The following is an 18,863-nucleotide window of genomic DNA, read 5'->3' on the forward strand; positions in this document are numbered from 1 at the left end:
AATAACATGCAAAACAGGAAAGTTCACCTGCCCTGAATGACAGGTCGCCACTGGCTGAGGTATAGACCTTGATCTGCTTTACACAACAACAAAAAAACTGTTTTGCATTATAACCTAGCCTACTTTAAATAATATAAAATCTCTTAATTGTTGCAAAAAACCTTTCTGTATAGATCACTGATCCCCCCCAGATCAATCAAGCCTGTTTTAGCCCTTCTGTCTACATTCTCAGATATGTTTAGAAAAGAACAGATTCAAAAATAATAAATGGCCGACTTTTAATGAATACAAATAAGTGTGTGACATGGCCATGGTGAAGAGATGTCACAACTACATATTCATCTGATTGCATTAAATCACCTGACTGTTTCGATATGTCTGTTAGTAAATGTTTTGTAAGAGATAATTAATAAATGAAAACAATTCACATTCAAGAATTACTGTGTTAACTACAACCAACATGCTGCATCTCTGTTTAGGGGTCAGTGGTCTAAAATGAGTCTCTCTGGGGAGAGAGAGGAGGGGGGCCCTGCCTCTAAAATGAGTCTCTCTGGGGAGAGAGAGGAGGGGGGCCCTGCCTCTAAAATGAGTCTCTCTGGGGAACATGACACCAAAGCTAAGAGGTGAGATGACAATTTTGTTTAAGAATTATTAAGAGTTTATTTCCTAAATGCTATTTCCACAATTTTCCACATGTTTTTTAATCAGAAATGGTTGCTTATGGGTACCTTCAATATTACTGTTCTCAGATGTTTAATTAATAGATTTTAGATGTGTATAATTATTATTATTATTATTGCAAAACGCTATATATCCATTGTTTAGCTGAAATTGAATGTTCGTATCCTGTATATTTGACTGTATTATCTGGTTGTCTCACCTAGCTATCTTAAGATGAATGCACTTATTGTAAATCGCTCTGGGTAAGAGCATCTGCTAAACAGGTGGGGCTCTGCCCTGAATGACAGGTCACCACTGCTCCAAAGCAATTACATGTTGCACAGGAACCACTGACTCATTGCATGTTTCTATTATCAAGACACCTGCTGGTACCTCTTAACTGGTTAGGACAGCTCATGAGGTGTCCTAAATATCTCCCAACTAGGTGGGACACTTATGAATAAAGAGGCTTCATGCATAGCTTTATTTTATACCCATAAGAGTAGGACTAAAACGGCTTTATTCTCAGCACTTATACGACACATTTTTTACTCTGAGACGCTTTTGGATATGGGCCCAGATCTGAAAATATTGTAACGACCCAGTATTAAATCAGTCTGTCTGGGGAGAGAGAGTACCAATGTTTCTACTCTGAGACGCTTTTTGGATACGGGCCCAGATCTCAAAATCTTGTTTTAAAAAACGATTTTGTTTTGTTTGACATAATAAAAAAAGAATATTACTAATGTACCCGACTTTAAAGACTGCTTTTAGTGTATTGTGTGGCTCTGCTCATGTCCGCGTTCTGGAACTGTCCGCGTCCCCGTACAGAACTGTCCGCGTCCACGTACGGTTTGGCGCCAAGCATATTGTCCAGTTACGCGCAGAGTGGACTGAGGTGATCTTGGGGAATAACGACGGAGTTTGTTACATTGTTGAGACACCGAAGTTTATTGTTCAATTTGCTTTTTTGCGTAATGGTCAGTGACAGTATGAGTGTAGCCAGATCCTTTTCACTCGCTAGTCTTGTTTAATTGTGTGGTTCACCGGATTCGTCATCATCCTCGAGGGACAGACGAACGACCTGCTAGTTAGCCAAGCTAGTCGGTACAGCTAGCTAAGCTAGCTACTCTACCAGCAGCATCCTAGTTATCCTAGCTACCACTACATCAACACCGGCTGCCTGCATTTCTTGTGGACCGATGGAGCTCCCTGGTTGTTTCTTCCACCTGTTAAATCCCGTGGAGGGCTTCTCCCTCTCTGGTTAACGGATGCTGGCTACGCTCCCTCTGTCCGGTTCTCCTCTCTTCACTAGATGGACGGTAACTTTAGTGTTTAATCCCTCTGTGTCCAAGGACTGAACTTTTTGAATATTATTTTCGGGGCGCCTCAAGTTACATTTTTTACAACATTTATTTCTGATTAAATTAGTTCATTGCATCCGCCATGGAGCCCAGTTTCATAATATTACCTTCTGTCCCTGGTTATGAAGTAATCGCGAAAAAACAGGCCTTATGTTTGGGCATTTTTCACCCTACCAGCTCCTATTAGTTCTATTGAGCTCCGTGACACCGACTCGCCTTCAGAACGTTCTATTCCCAGCCCATTGTTCTGCGTCACAATGCCAGCTTCACTATTGTTATCAATGAGACCTGCCTGCGTTAACCCTGTAGGTTTACCTCAGGTAACTGATTATTAACAAGGTTACGGCTACTTGGTGAGCGTTAACCCTGTAGGTTTACCTCAGGTAACTTATTATTAACAAGGTTACGGCTACTTGGTGAGCGTTAACCCTGTAGGTTTACCTCAGGTAACTTATTATTAACAAGGTTATGGCTACTTGGTGAGCATTAACCCTTTAGGTTTACCTCAGGTAACTTATTATTAACAAGGTTAGGGCTACTTGGTGAGCGTTAACCCTGTAGGTTTACCTCAGGTAACTTATTATTAACAAGGTTACGGCTACTTGGTGAGCATTAACCCTGTAGATTTACCTCAGGTAACTTATTATTAACAAGGTTACAGCTACTTGGTGAGCGCGCACACTGTTCACCTGAGTACGTTGTAATCTCCAATAGTGAGGTGAGACAGTTTAAGAGGAGATTGCTGGCGGATAGCCATCAAACATTAAACATTTTCTGGTCATGGTTAACCATATTTGTTTTAAGAAAAATGTGTACAATCTAAATAAAACGCATGTCCCTGTCCTCTTTTTCAAGATGTGGGCGATTTAAACAGCCAAAGTAATTTTTTTAATTAAGAAATAACCTTTTCTTTGAGGACTTGTTGTTTCTAAAAGGCTGCTGGGTAATTTGATATGCATCGAAATATTCGTTCCTAGGCATCAAATTGAGCGAATGCTGCGCAGGTTCACTGAGTTGCAAACCAAATGGGTATAATGGGGTGATTGTTGTCTAATCGGGTGGTCTAGCTAATGGATTTGTAGATCTGACGCAGTTGCTACCTCAGATTATGAGCCTAGCAAGTGTCATATAGCTCAGTTGGTGCAGCATGGCGCTTGCAACGCCAGGGTTGTGGGTTTGTTTCCCACGGGGGGCCAGTATGAAAATGTATGCACTCACTAACTGTAAGTCGCTCTGGATAAGAGCGTCTGCTAAATATGTAAAAATGTAAAAAATGTAATGAATGAGTTATGTAGTACCCACAGATGGCCAAAGGGAGGCGCAAGAGAGCTATAAACCCATACAGTTTTTTGCCATAAAAACCCTAAACCTAACAATCAATCATATGTATTTATAAAGCCCCTTTTACACCAGCAGATGTCACAAAGTGCTATACAGAAACTCTTACCCTACTTATAACCTATTTTAGTCGTAACCCTAACCCCTAATTCTCGGGTAGGGTAGCCTAGAACACTTTTAGAAACTATTTTAGTAATAATATTATCTTAATAAATACAATTATAGTATTAAATAGTGTTTTGATTATTTTGTTGTTATTTTATTATATGTATAATTGCAAGACAGAACACTTGATAAATAAGACACATTTGTTTTATTTTTCAAATGTGGTTTGAATTGGGTGACCTAGTAACCTCTGTGTGAAAGTCCAGCAATTGGCGTGGGGCAGGATTGAGACTGATCTAATACACTTTATTTCTCAGCTGCCTCACCAATGTCTGTACGTGAATGAATAACTTTTAATAGCTAAATATTTCCAATCAATGGCAGCATAAGACCACGAAGCATTAGTTATAGGCTACAAGCAGCAATATGATTGACATAAAATAGGATGCAACCAAATACTATATGTCCCATGATTTTCTGAAATGGTCACGCATTACTTTAGTTAGCTATATATCTCGTATTAGACCTGTGATGCTTTTGGAAGAGCAATTAAATAGTGACTATAGCAGGTGTTAAACCCCGAGTAAATAATCACTAGTCAGATGCTCCAACCTCAACCCTAGTATACTTGCATTTTTAAATATCTAATATTACGATTAAACAACCTCGGAATAGATAAGACAAGTGTGCGTCTTCCAGCCCGCCAATAAATTAGATCGTGCAACCCTCGTGGTTAGCAAATGTACCTCAACATGCCCCTCGCTTGTGCTAGAAGGCAGAGTGCTCGCTGCTGGTTGATGAATCTGACAATGGATGTATTAGGATAATACGTTTTTCTCAACCAGAGGTGACTAAATTAATGTTCAGGGTTATTGATAATCGTTATAGTAATGAAGTATAATTTCAAAACATGAACATAAAAACAGCTAATAATAAACATGAATCATCATTATATTACTTCACAGTAATCTGTTAAATGCTTTTTCAGTCGTTCCTCTTGCGTTAGCAGTGTGGAAAGGGACAGTAAAAAGCGTGTGCAGGAGTTTTCCTGTGAGGGGGAGTGGTGATGTATCCAGGGAGAAAACTAAACTAATCTTCTGAAATGTCATTCGTGGTCTAATGCTGCCATCTATTGGAATTATTTAGTAACTGCAGTAGTACTGAATAAATTGTATATCCTGACTAAAGTAGCAATTACTCAGAATTGCAAAATATGACATTTTCTAGTTCATTTTATCACTTACAACCACAAAATAACAATTTATAGTATAACAAACAATGAAACTGACATAAACCAAAAACACCAGACATTTACATAACTCTCTCTCTCTCTCTCTCTCTCTCTCTCTCTCTCTCTCTCTCTCTCTCTCTCTCTCTCTCTCTCTCTCTCTCTCTCTCTCTCTCTCTATATATATATATATATATATATATATATATATATATATATATATATATATATATATATATATATATATATATATATATATATATATATAAAAAAAACTATTTATTTAGATGGGTGACATTATCTGATAACGAAGAGCTCTCCAGTAGGTGTACCAAAACATTCAAAGGCCATTTTCTCAAATTTGAGGTTACAAGTTTATCATCTTTCAAAGCAGAATTACTTTCCCATTGTTCCTCAACTGTAGTGTATGATATACCTTTTTCTAGCTGAGTCTCTACTTTTATCCAATGTAAAAAACACAATTTCACATTTTGCTACATAGGTTCGAGCCGGTCGGTCACATTTGACTGTGTAAAACCTAGCAGTACTACTTATTTCTCTGAGAGTGAGGCAGATATATAGCATTTCGCAAAAAAACATGATTATTTGTCTATCTGAAATGAAACCATCAAGTGATAGATTTTAAACAAAGACATGGCTGTCGTTGAACAATCGCATGCCATGATTAGATAGTGAAAAAACACACCAATCTCTTTCATAATTTCTTGAAATAATAAAAGCTAATTGACTAACATTTCTGAAAATGGATATATAGCATTTTTGAATGAAACTCTTGTTATGTTTCCCCATCTGAGCTCAGAGTAGATGAGAGATGTAATGTTTGTCTCTGTTGTGTTGAAGCCCAATCAAGCAGGAGAGACCAGCCTCCCCTGTACCCAGCTGTGTGTCCATGAAGAGTGACAGGTCTATGTTTCAACCTCTAAACTTTAGAGAGGGAGACTTTTCTAATGAACAAAGGTAAGAAGAACTCATGGGTCATGGTCAGTGAGTTAAACAACAATGTCTCTAGTCATTTATCCTCTCCCATTTTCCCATTTCTTTTTGTTGTTTTCAAAATCCATAGGCCAATCCTTTTTTCAATTTTCATAGTCCTAAAACAATATTAAACAAACACTACATTCCCTCCCTGTGTGTGGGTGTGCGCGTGCGTGTGTGTGTGTGTGTGTGTGTGTGTGTGTGTGTGTGTGTGTGTGCACTCCCTGGATGAGGATATGTAATCTCATGTTTTGTCCACAGAAACCAACATGAGAGATCAGAGTCAGAGATTCTCAGTGGTCAGTCTTCCCAGAGTCATCAAACAGACCTGGCCTCCATATTCAGTGTATGTGGTCCTGTTATGTACATTTGTTTTTGTTTACCTCAAGTAAAGTTGATCTGTCAATCATTCATTAATATGTTAATGAGAAAGCATTTAGTCTCTTGCTTAACTGATTTACTTGATTTATTTCAGTTGCTTGAAGAGAATATTATGACATTTGTGAAGAACGAGCTGAAGATGTTCAAGAGGATTCTAAGTCCAGAACTCCCAGAAGGCTTTGAGAGTCAGAAGCAGGATAAGGAAGTGGTGGATGCTGAAGATGAGAAGCAGGACAGCAGTGCCAGAGAGGGGGCTCTGAAGATCACACTGCACGTCCTGAGGAAAATGAACCAGAAGGAGCTTGCTGACACACTGGAGAAAAGTAAGAGCTGTCTGCCTCATGTTGAATGCTGTTTTAGAACATTTAAAAGCTGTAGCTAAAGTACAGCTAAAGTAGCTGTGTAACTCAATGATATTGTAGCAGCCTTAACACAACACCTAGTGACCTCATCAAGTAGCAGCAGAGATGTGTTGTGTGGATTCATTTAGAAAGAGAGAAGAGGAGAGACAGAGGAGAGAGAGAGAGAGAGAACATTATTAATGTCATCAATAATACCAATAATGATATAAATCAGTCACACCAGTGTGTAATGCATTATGAAAACATTTACACATTTATACAGACAAGAGAATAAATGATTATAATTTAAACTTTATAAGACAGTCTTACAATACTTTAGGCATTAAAACAGATGTAATATTAATATCCTCTGTGTTATTTCTTCATTCAGATGAGCTTGCTGTGATTCTTCAACGTGAACTCAAATCTAATCTAAAGAAGAAGTTTCAATGTGTATTTGAGGGGATCGCTAAACAAGGAAACCCAACACTTCTCAATAAGATCTACACAGAGCTCTACATCACAGAGGGTGGAACAGGAGAGGTCAATAATGAACATGAGCTGAGACAGATTGAGACAACAACCAGGAAACAAGCAAGACCAGAGACTGCAGTCAAATGTAACGACATCTTCAAACCCTTAACTGGACAAGACAAACTTATCAGAACTGTGCTGACAAAGGGAGTCGCTGGCATTGGAAAAACAGTCTCTGTGCAGAAGTTCATTCTGGACTGGGCTGAAGGAAAAGCAAATCAGGATGTCCAATTTGTATTTTCATTCCCTTTTCGGGAGCTGAATTTGATGAAAAAGGAAAAACACACTTTGATTGAACTTCTCAATCACTTCTCAATGGAAACCAAACAATCAAGAATCTCCAACTACGACAAGTGCAAAGTTCTGTTCATCTTTGATGGTCTGGATGAGTGCCGACTGCCCCTAGACTTCCAGAAGAACAAGATCTGTTGTGACGTCACAAAGTCAACCTCAGTGGATGTTCTGCTGACAAATCTCATCAAGGGAAATCTGCTTCCCTCTGCTCTCCTCTGGATAACTACCCGACCTGCAGCAGCCAATAAAATCCCTTCAGGGTGTGTTCACCAGGTGACAGAGGTACGAGGGTTCAATGACCCACAGAAGGAGGAGTACTTCAGGAAGAGATTCAGTGATGAGGACCTGTCCAGCAGAATCATCTCACACATAAAGACATCAAGGAGCCTCCACATCATGTGCCACATTCCAGTCTTCTGTTGGATTTCTGCAACAGTCCTTGAACACATGTTGAGTACAGACAAGACAGAAGAGATGCCCAAGACTCTGACTGAGATGTTCATACACCTTGTGGTGTTTCATACCAAACAGAAGAATGAAAAGTATCTTGGGAAAGAAGAGACAGGTCCACACTGGAATAAAGAGAGCATTCTGTCACTGGGAAAACTGGCTTTTCAACAGCTTATGAATGGCAATCTGATTTTCTATGAAGAAGACCTGAAAGAGGCTGGCATTGATGTCAATGAAGCCTCAGTGTACTCAGGATTGTGCACACAGCTCTTTAAAGAGGAATGTGGGCTGTACCAGGAAAAGGTGTACTGCTTTGTGCATCTGAGCATTCAGGAGTTTCTGGCTGCTGTATATGTGTTCCTCTCATTCATCAACAACAATGAGAATCTAATGGCCGAACCGCAAGTTACTGAAGTTACTGTCTACAAGAGTGCTGTGGATAAAGCCTTACAAAGTGAGACGGGAAACCTGGACCTGTTCCTCCGCTTCCTTCTGGGCCTCTCACTGGAGTCCAATCAGAAGCACTTACGAGGTCTCCTGACAAAGACAAGAAGCAGCTCACAGAGCCATGAAGAAACAGTCAAGTACATCAAGGAGAAGATCAGGGAGAATCCCTCTCCAGAGAGGTGCATCAATCTGTTCCACTGTCTGAATGAACTGAATGACCATTCTCTAGTGAAGGAGATCCAAAGCTTCCTTAGATCAGGAAGTCTCTCAGAAGCCAAACTGTCACCTGCACAGTGGTCAGCTCTGGTCTTTGTGTTGTTGACTTCAGAAAAGGAGCTGGATGTGTTTGACCTGAAGAAATACTCCAGATCAGAGGAAGGTCTTCTGAGGCTGCTGCCAGTGGTCAAAGCCTCCAGAGCTGCTCTGTGAGTACATAACATGACATTTAAGTACTAATCATCAGGAAGAAATATTCAGTTTAGAGAAATATATGTATTATTGAAAAACATATTGAATCAATGCATTGATGTTCACATTAGTATAACAATATGACCATACAATTCTAGGAGACAGAAGATTAATCTATATGTTGTTTAAGAGAATAAACCAAATGCATCTTCCATTGTCCTTCTACACTACTGGTGTTAAATTAACAGTTTGTGAAATCATGATGATCTCTTTGCAGGCTGTCAGGCTGTGGAGTCACAGAGGAAGGCTGTGCTTCTCTGGTCTCAGCTCTGAAGTCAAACCACTCACACCTGAGAGAGCTGGATCTGAGTAACAATGATCTGAAGGATTCAGGAGTGAAGCTGCTCTCTGCTGTCCTGGTGAATCCCCACTGTAAACTGGAGACTCTGAGGTCAGTATTCCTGTAGTTGGTCAACAAGTGATAAATGTTCACCAGATCCACATGTGTTTACCAGGCACACATAGTCCACACCATATGTGTTTGGACAGTGAAGCTTACAGTTTTAAATTTGGTGCTATGCTCCAGCCTTTTAGATTTGAGATATAATGTTTCATATTAGGTGACAGTACAGAATGTCACCTTTTATTTGAGGATATTTTCATACATATCTGTGTTACTGTTTAGAAATGAAAGCACTTTATGTGTCTAGTTCTCCCATTTGAAAAAGTCTTAATAATTTGGACATATTCACTTATATTGTATTAAAGTAGTCATAAGTTTAGTATTTGGTCCCATATTCCTTACCTGCAGTGATTACATCAGGCTTGTGATTCTTCAAACTTGTTGAATGCATTTGCAGTTTGTCTTGGTTGTGTTTTGGATGATGTTTTTCCCAATAGAAACTGAATGGTGAATAATGTCCTGTCATTTTGGAGTCACTTCACTTGTATTGTCAGTAAGAATAGAAGATGTTTCTGAACTCTTCTACATTCATATGGATGCTACCATGATTATGAATAATCATGAATGAATCGTGAATAATCATGAATGAGAAAGTTACAGAGGACAAGGATCATACCCCCTCTGTTATTGGTAATGGTGAGAGGTTAGCATGTTTTGTTGTAGCCTCTGTAACTTTCTCACTCATTAGTATTCATGATTCATTCATGATTTTTCTTAATCAAGGCATCATCAGGATTCATTTAGTAGTGTTTAGAAACATGATATCTACTCACTTAGACAGAAAATTACTCCAGTCATCATCCACCATTCAGTTACTATCGGACAAAACAAACCAAAACACAACTAAAACAAACTGCAAATGCAACCAACGAGTTTGGGACCAAATACTCAACTTTTGAGTACTTTAATACACTATAGGTGAATTGGTCAGAATACTTATGATTCTTCAAATAGGGGGACTAGAAACATAAAGTGATTCGTTTCTAAACGGTGAAACAGAAATGCATTAAAATACCCTCAAATAAAAGGTGACATTATATACTGTCATCTCATATGAAACATTTGATCTCAAATCCAAAATGCTGGAGTATAGAGCCACATTTAAAATGTTATCTTCACTGTCAAACTAGATATGGTGTGGACTGTATACTCAATAAAATCTAAATCTGATACCTCACTGTCTGTCTTTTGACTGATACTGCTTTTTAAACTGCTCTGGTCAGTCTACTCAAATATGTGTCCTATACATTTTTCTATCTACAAGCAATACTTTGATAATTTGTCATTTCTAATAAAGATACATTAATATATGAATATATATGGCAGTTTTCAGGACTCTGATATATCTGAACATTTTGAAAAATATACTGCCACTATTTTCACCACCAAAGAATAGCAGTGTGGTTTTAATATGATTTGACTCTTTGCAGGCTGTCAGGCTGTCTAGTCACAGAAGAAGGCTGTGCGTCTCTGGTCTCAGCTCTGAAGTCAAACCCCTCACACCTGAGAGAGCTGGACCTGAGTAACAATGACCTAAAGGATTCAGGAGTGAAGCTGCTCTCTGCTGGACTGTGGAATCCCCACTGTAAACTGGAGACTCTGAGGTCAGTATTCCTGTAGTTGGTCAACAAGTGCTTTTTAAACCGCTCTGGTCAGTCTACTCAAATATTTGTACTATACAGTTTTCTATCTACAAGCAATATTATGATTTTTTCTAATAATAATATATAAATGGCAGGTTTCAGGACACTGGTATGAATGAAAAAATATACTGCCACTATTTTCACCACCAAAGAATAGCAGTGTGGTTTTAATATGATTTGACTCTTTGCAGGCTGTCAGGCTGTCTAGTCACAGAGGAAGGCTGTGCTTCTCTGGTCTCAGCTCTGAGGTCAAACCCCTCACACCTGAGAGAGCTGGATCTGAGTAACAATGACCTGAAGGATTCAGGAGTGAAGCTGCTCTCTGCTGGACTGGGGAATCCCCACTGTAAACTGGAGACTCTGAGGTCAGTATTCCTGTAGTTGGTCAACAAGTGATAACTGTTCACCAGATCCACATGTGTTTACCAGGCACACATAGTCCACACCATATGTGTATGGACAGTGAAGTTTACAGTTTTAAATTTGGTGCTATTCTCCAGCATTTTGGATTTGAGATATAATGTTTCATATTAGGTGACAGTACAGAATGTCACCTTTTATTTGAGGATATTTTCATACATATCTGTGTTACTGTTTAGAAATGAAAGCACTTTATGTGTCTAGTTCTCCCATTTTAAAAAGTTGTAATAATTTGGACATATTCACTTATATTGTATTAAATTAGTCATAAGTTTAGTATTTGGTCCCATATTCCTTACCTGCAGTGATTACATCAAGCTTGTGATTCTACAAACGTGTTGAATGCATTTGCAGTTTGTTTTGGTTGTGTTTTGGATGATGTTTTTCCCAATAGAAACTGAATGGTGAATATTGTCCTGTCATTTTGGAGTCACTTCACTTGTATTGTCAGTAAGAATAGAATATGTTTCTGAACACTTCTACATTAATGTGGATGCTACTATGATTATGAATAATCATGAATTAATCGTGAATGATGATGAATGAGAACGTTACAGAGGAACAAGGATCATACCCCCTCTGTTATTGGTAATGGTGAGAGGTTAGCATGTTTTGTTGTAGCCTCTGTAACTATCTCACTCATTATTATTCATGATTCATTCATGATTGTTCTTAATCATGGCATCATCAGGATTAATTTAGTAGTGTTTAGAAACATGTTATCTACTCACTTAGACAGAAAATTACTCCAGTCATCATCCACCATTCAGTTACTATTGGGCAAAACATAACCCAAAACACAACCAAAACAAACTGCAAATGCAACCAATGAGTTTGAGACCAAATACTCAACTTTTGACTACTTTAATACACTGTAAGTGAATTGGTCAGAATACTTATGACTTCTTCAAATAAGGGGAATAGATACATAAAGTACTTTCATTTCTAAACGGTGAAACAGATATGTATTAAAATACCCTCAAATTAAAGGTGACATTATATACTGTCACCTCATATGAAACATTTGATCTCAAATCCAAAATGTTGGAGTATAGAGCCACATTTAAAATGTTAGCTTCACTGTAAAACTAGATATGGTGTGGACTGTATACTCAATACAATCTAAATCTGATACCTCACTGTCTGTCTTTTGACTGATACTGCTTTTTAAACTGCTCTGGTCAGTCTACTCAAATATTCGTACTATACATTTTTGTCTCTACAAGCAATATTATGATTTTTTCTAATAATAATATATAAATGGCAGGTTTCAGGACACTGGTATGAATGAAAAAATATCATGTCACTATTTTCACCACCAAAGAATTGCAGTGTGGTTTTAATATGATTTTACTCTTTGCAGGCTGTCAGGCTGTCTAGTCACAGAGGAAGGCTGTGCTTCTCTGGTCTCAGCTCTGTGGTCAAACCCCTCACACCTGAGAGAGCTGGATCTGAGTAACAATGTCCTGAAGGATTCAGGAGTGAAGCTGCTCTCTGCTGGACTGAGGAATCCCCACTGTAAACTGGAGACTCTGAGGTCAGTATTCCTGTAGTTGGTCAACAAGTGATAACTGTTCACCAGATCCACATGTGTTTACCAGGCACACATAGTCCACACCATATGTGTTTGGACAGTGAAGCTTACAGTTTTAAATGTGGCGCTATGCTCCTGCATTTTGGATTTGAGATAGAATGTTTAATATTAGGTGACAGTACAGAATGTCACCTTTTATTTGAGGTTAATGGTGAGAGGTTAGCATGTTTTGTTGTAGCCTCTGTAACTTTCTCATTCATTATTATTCATGATTCATTCATGATTTTTCTTAATCATGTCATCATTAGGATTAATTTAGTAGTGTTTAGAAACATGTTATCTACTCACTTAGACAGAAAATTACTCCAGTCATCATCCACCATTCAGTTACTATCGGGCAAAACATAACCCAAAACACAACCAAAACAAACTGCAAATGCAACCAACGAGTTTACAACCAAATACTCAACTTTTGACTACTTTAATACACTATAAGTGAAATGGTCAGAATACTTATGGCTTCTTCAATTAGGGGGACTAGATACATAAAGTGCTTTCATTTCTAAACGGTGAAACAGATATGTATTAAAATACCCTCAAATAAAAGGTGACATTATATACTGTCACCTCATATGAAACATTTGATCTCAAATCCAAAATGCTGGAGTATAGAGCCACATTTAAAATGTTAGCTTCACTGTCAAACTAGATATGGTGTGGACTGTATACTCAATACAATCTAAATCTGATACCTCACTGTCTGTCTTTTGACTGATACTGCTTTTTAAACTGCTCTGGTCAGTCTACTCAAATATTTGTAATATACATTTTTCTCCCTACAAGCAATACTTTGATAATTTGTCATTTCTAATAATGATACATTAATTTATGAATAGATATGGCAGGTTTCAGGACACTGATATATCTGAATATGTTTAAAAAATATACTGCCACTATTTTCACCACCAAAGAATAGTAGTGTGGTTTTAATATGATTTGACTCTTTGCAGGCTGTCAGGCTGTCTAGTCACAGAGGAAGGCTGTGCTTCTCTGGTCTCAGCTCTGAAGTCAAACCCCTCACACCTGAGAGAGCTGGACCTGAGTAACAATGACCTGAAGGATTCAGGAGTGAAGCAGCTCTCTGCTGTCCTGGGGAATCCCTACTGTAAACTGGAGACTCTGAGGTCAGTATTCCTGTAGTTGGTCAACAAGTGATAACTGTTCACCAGATCCACATGTGTTTACCAGGCACACATAGTCCACACCATATGTGTTTGGGCAGTGAAGCTTACAGTTTTACATTTGGCGCTATGCTCCAGCATTTTGGATTTGAGATATAATGTTTCATATTAGGTGACAGTACAGAATGTCACCTTTTATTTGAGGTTAATGGTGAGAGGTTAGTATGTTTTGTTGTAGCCTCTGTAACTCTCTCACTCATTATTATTCATGATTCATTCATGATTTTTCTTAATCATGGCATCATCAGGATTCATTTAGTAGTGTTTAGAAACATGTTATCTACTCACTTAGACAGAAAATTACTCCAGTCATCATCCACCATTCAGTTACTATCGGGCAAAACATAACCCAAAACACAACCAAAACAAACTGCAAATGCAACCAACGAGTTTACAACCACATACTCAACTTTTGACTACTTTAATACACTATAAGTGAAATGGTCAGAATACTTATGACTTCTTCAAATAGGGGGACTAGATACATAAAGTGCTTTTATTTTTCTAAATGGTGAAACAGATATGTATTAAAATACCCTCAAATAAAAGGTGACATTATATACTGTCACCTCATATGAAACGTTCGATCTCAAATCCAAAATGCTGAAGTACAGAGCCACATTTAAAATGTTAGCTTCACTGTCAAAATAGATATGGTGTGGACTGTATACTCAATACAATCTAAATCTGATACCTCACTGTCTGTCTTTTGACTGATACTGCTTTTCAAACTGCTCTGATCAGTCTACTCAAATATTCGTAATATAAATGTTTCTATCTACAAGCAATACTTTGATAATTTGTCATTTCTAATAATGATACATTCATTTATGAGTAGATATGGCAGGTTTCAGGACACTGGTGTATCTGAATATGTTGAAAAAATATACTGCCACTATTTTCACCACCAAAGAATAGCAGTGTGGTTTTAATATGATTTGACTCTTTGCAGGCTGTCAGGCTGTCTAGTCACAGAGGAAGGCTGTGCTTCTCTGATCTCAGCTCTGAAGTCAAACCCCTCACAACTGAGAGAGCTGGATCTGAGTACCAATGACCTGAAGGATTCAGGAGTGAAGCTGCTCTCTGCTGGACTGGGGAATCCCCACTGTAAACTGGAGACTCTGAGGTCAGTATTCCTGTAGTTGGTCAACAAGTGATAACTGTTCACCAGATCCACATGTGTTTACCAGGCACACATAGTCCACACCATATGTGTTTGGACAGTGAAGTTTACAGTTTTACATTTGGTGCTATGCTCCAGCATTTTGGATTTGAGATAAAATGTTTCATATTAGGCAACAGTATATAATATCACCTTTTATTTGAGGATATTTTCATACATATCTGTTTTACTGTTTAGAAATGAAAGCACTTTATGTAACTTGTTCTCCCATTTGAAAAGGTCTTAATAATTTGGACATATTCACTTATATTGTATTAAAGTAGTCATAAGTTTAGTATTTGGTCCCATATTCCTTACCTGCAGTGATTACATCAGTCGTGTGATTCTACAAACTTATTGAATGCATTTGCAGTTTGTCTTGGTTGTGTTTTGGATGATGTTTTTCCCAATAGAAACTGAATGGTGAATAATGTCCTGTCATTTTGGAGTCACTTCACTTGTATTGTCAGTAAGAATAGAAGATGTTTCTGAACACTTCTACATTCATGTGGATGCTACCATGATTATGAATAATCATGAATGAATCGTGAATTATGATGAATGAGAAAGTTACAGAGGAACAAGGATCATACCCCCTCTGTTATTGGTAATGGTGAGAGGTTAGCATGTTTTGTTGTAGCCTCTGTAACTTTCTCACTCATTATTATTCATGATTCATTCATGATCTTTATTAATCATGGCATCATCAGGATTCATTTAGTAGTGTTTAGAAAAATGTTATCTACTCACTTAGACAGAAAATTACTCCAGTCATCATCCACCATTCAGTTACTATTTGACAAAACATAACCCAAAAAACAACCAAAACAAACTGCAAATGCAACCAACGAGTTTGGGACCAAATACTCAACTTTTGACTACTTTAATACACTATAAGTGAATTGGTCAGAATACTTATGACTTCTTCAAATGGGGGGACTAGATACATAAAGTGCTTTTATTTTTCTAAACGGTGAAACAGATATGTATTAAAATACCCTCAAATAAAAGGTGACATTATATACTGTCACCTCATAAGAAACATTTGATCTCAAATCCAAAATGCTGGAGTACAGAGCCACATTTAAAATGTTAGCTTCACTGTCAAAATAGATATGGTGTGGACTGTATACTCAATACAATCTAAATCTGATACCTCACTGTCTGTCTTTTGAATGATACTGCTTTTTAAACTGATATGGTCAGTACTCAAATATTTGTAATATTCATTTTTCTATCTACAAGCAATACTTTTATAATATGTCATTTCTAATAATGATACATTAATTTATGAATAGATATGACAGGTTTCAGGACACTGATGTATCTGAAAATGTATAAAAAAATATACTGCCACTATTTTCACCACCAAAGAATAGCAGTGTGGTTTTAATATGATTTGACTCTTTGCAGGCTGTCAGGCTGTCTAGTCACAGAGGAAGGCTGTGCTTCTCTGGTCTCAGCTCTGAAGTCAAACCCCTCACACCTGAGAGAGCTGGACCTGAGCTACAATCACCCAGGAGACTCAGGAGTCAGACTGCTCTCTGCTGGACTGGAGGATCCACACTGCAGACTGGAGAAACTCAAGTATGTAGAGGGTTTATGTCAATGTTCATATCAGACATGTTGGAGTTATCAGGCTAGTTAAGACAAACATTCTGACCACCACTTGGACTAAGTTATATAAAGACTGAGTGTGTGTGTGTGTGTGTGTTCGTGTGTGTGTGTGTCCAGTGTGTGTGTGTCCAGTGTGTGAGTGAGTGTGTGTCCAGTGTGTGTGTGTGTGTGTGTGTGTTTGTGTGTGTGTGTGTGTGTCCAGTGTGTGTATGTGTGTGTCCAGTGTGTGTGTGTGTGTGTGTGTGTGTGTGTGTGTGTGCACGTGTATCAGTACACACACTGGACACACACACACACACACACACTGGACACACACACACACACACTCACACTGGACACACACTGGACAAACACACACACACACACACACACACACACACACACTGGACACACACACACACTGGACACACACAACTGGACACACACACCACACACACACAGACACACACACACACTGGACACACACACAGACAAACATTCTTACCACCGCTTGTACAAAGTTATATTCTGAGTGTGAGTGTCCAGTGTGTGTGTGAGTGTGTGAGTGTGTGAGTGTGTGAGTGTGTGAGTGTGTGAGTGTGTGAGTGTGTGAGTGTGTGTGAGTGTGTGTGTGTGTGTGTGTGTGTGAGTTCAGGTGTATCCCTCAATGACTGTCTGTTCTTCTGCTTACCGCTACAGTGTGGAACATGGTGGAGAGAACACAATGAAACCTGGACTTAGAAAATGTGAGTGTTGACTGCTGTAAAGAATATGACTAAGAATAAGTCTTAATTCAAGTGAAGTCAAAGTCAAAGACCACCATCATTACTTACTTGGTCATATTAAATATCAGCTGTAGTTCTACAGAAGCACAAATCAGGGACACCAAAGTTTACAAAGAGTTGCTTTGACAATGTGTGTGTCTGTGTGTGTGTGACGTGTTCATGTTACTTTGGAAATGTGTGTGTGTGTTCAGTGTGTGTGTGTGTGTGTTTGTTCAGTGTGTGTGTGTGTTCAGTGTGTATGTGTGTGTGTGTTCAGGATGTGTGTGTGTGTTCAGTGTGTGTGTGTGTGTGTGTGTGTGTGTGTGTGTGTGTGTGTGTGTGTAATTAATGGGAATAAGTGTGTTTTATATTACCATACAGTATAACATATGATCATTCAACAAGTCTCAAGTTACCTTAACTTCTCCTTTTGATACCTAGAAACATCTACATTAAATTAATTAGTGAAAAGTTAACATTCTAATGTGAATGATGATGATTTCTAATATTGTGTCTGGTTTCATCCATCAGATGTCTGTGATCTCACACTGGACCTAAACACAGTAAACAGACGCCTCTCTCTGTCTGAGGAGAACAGAACGGTGACATGGAGGGGAGAGAAGCAGCCGTATCCTGATCACCCAGAGAGATTTGAGGACTGTGAACAGGTGCTGTGTAGAGAGGGTCTGACTGGGCGCTGTTACTGGGAGGTAGAGTGGAGTGGGTTCAGGGTTGATATAGGAGTGACATATAAAGGAATCAGCAGGAGAGGATGGGGTGGTGACTGTGGGCTTGGATACAATGACAAGTCCTGGAGTCTGTTCTGCTCTGACAACAGTTACTCTGCCTGTCACAATAGAAAGTCCACTACCATAGACGTCCCCTCCTCCAGCTCCCACAGAGTAGGAGTGTATCTGGACTGGCCAGCCGGCACTCTGTCCTTCTACAGAGTCTCCTCTGACACACTGACCCACCTGAACACATTCCACTCCACATTCACTGAGCCCCTCTATCCAGGGTTTAGGGTTTGTTATGTTGACTCCTCAGTGTCCCTGTAAATAATAACCATGGTAACACTGACACACTCACACACACTGGACACGCACACACACTGGACACGCACACACACTGGACACACACACACTGGACACACACACACTGGACACACACACACACACACACTAGACACACACACACACACTAGATTCACACACACACACTGGACACACACACACACACACTGACACACTGGACACACACACTGGACACACACACACACACTGGACACACACAAACACAGGACACACACACAGACACACACACACACACTGGACACACACACACACATACTGAACACACACACACACACTGGACACACACACACTGGACACACACACACTGGACACACACACACACACACACTAGACACACACACACACACTAGATTCACACACACACACTGGACACACACACACTGGACACACACACACACAC

The 18,863-nt window shown here is 38.9% G+C and overlaps 1 protein-coding gene across 1 annotated transcript; it reads left to right on the forward strand.

The window, feature by feature from the left end:
- Positions 1 to 542: 542 nt before the first annotated feature.
- On the forward strand, positions 543 to 18,480 carry LOC311124965 (NACHT, LRR and PYD domains-containing protein 3-like). The gene is made up of 13 exons (XM_084199057.1): positions 543 to 623; positions 4,983 to 5,041; positions 5,557 to 5,673; positions 5,953 to 6,037; positions 6,167 to 6,395; positions 6,805 to 8,563; positions 8,824 to 8,950; positions 10,848 to 11,017; positions 12,436 to 12,609; positions 14,800 to 14,973; positions 16,423 to 16,596; positions 17,305 to 17,351; positions 17,901 to 18,480. Exons 3-13 carry the CDS (start codon positions 5,606 to 5,608, stop codon positions 18,425 to 18,427), a joined length of 3,534 nt encoding a protein of 1,177 aa, XP_084055183.1. The 5' UTR covers positions 543 to 623; positions 4,983 to 5,041; positions 5,557 to 5,605; the 3' UTR covers positions 18,428 to 18,480.
- Positions 18,481 to 18,863: the final 383 nt, after the last annotated feature.

The sequence above is a fragment of the Coregonus lavaretus genome (assembly GCF_964263955.1).
Source record: "Coregonus lavaretus genome assembly, contig: HAP1_SCAFFOLD_594, whole genome shotgun sequence".
Taxonomy (NCBI): Eukaryota; Metazoa; Chordata; class Actinopteri; order Salmoniformes; family Salmonidae; genus Coregonus; species Coregonus lavaretus.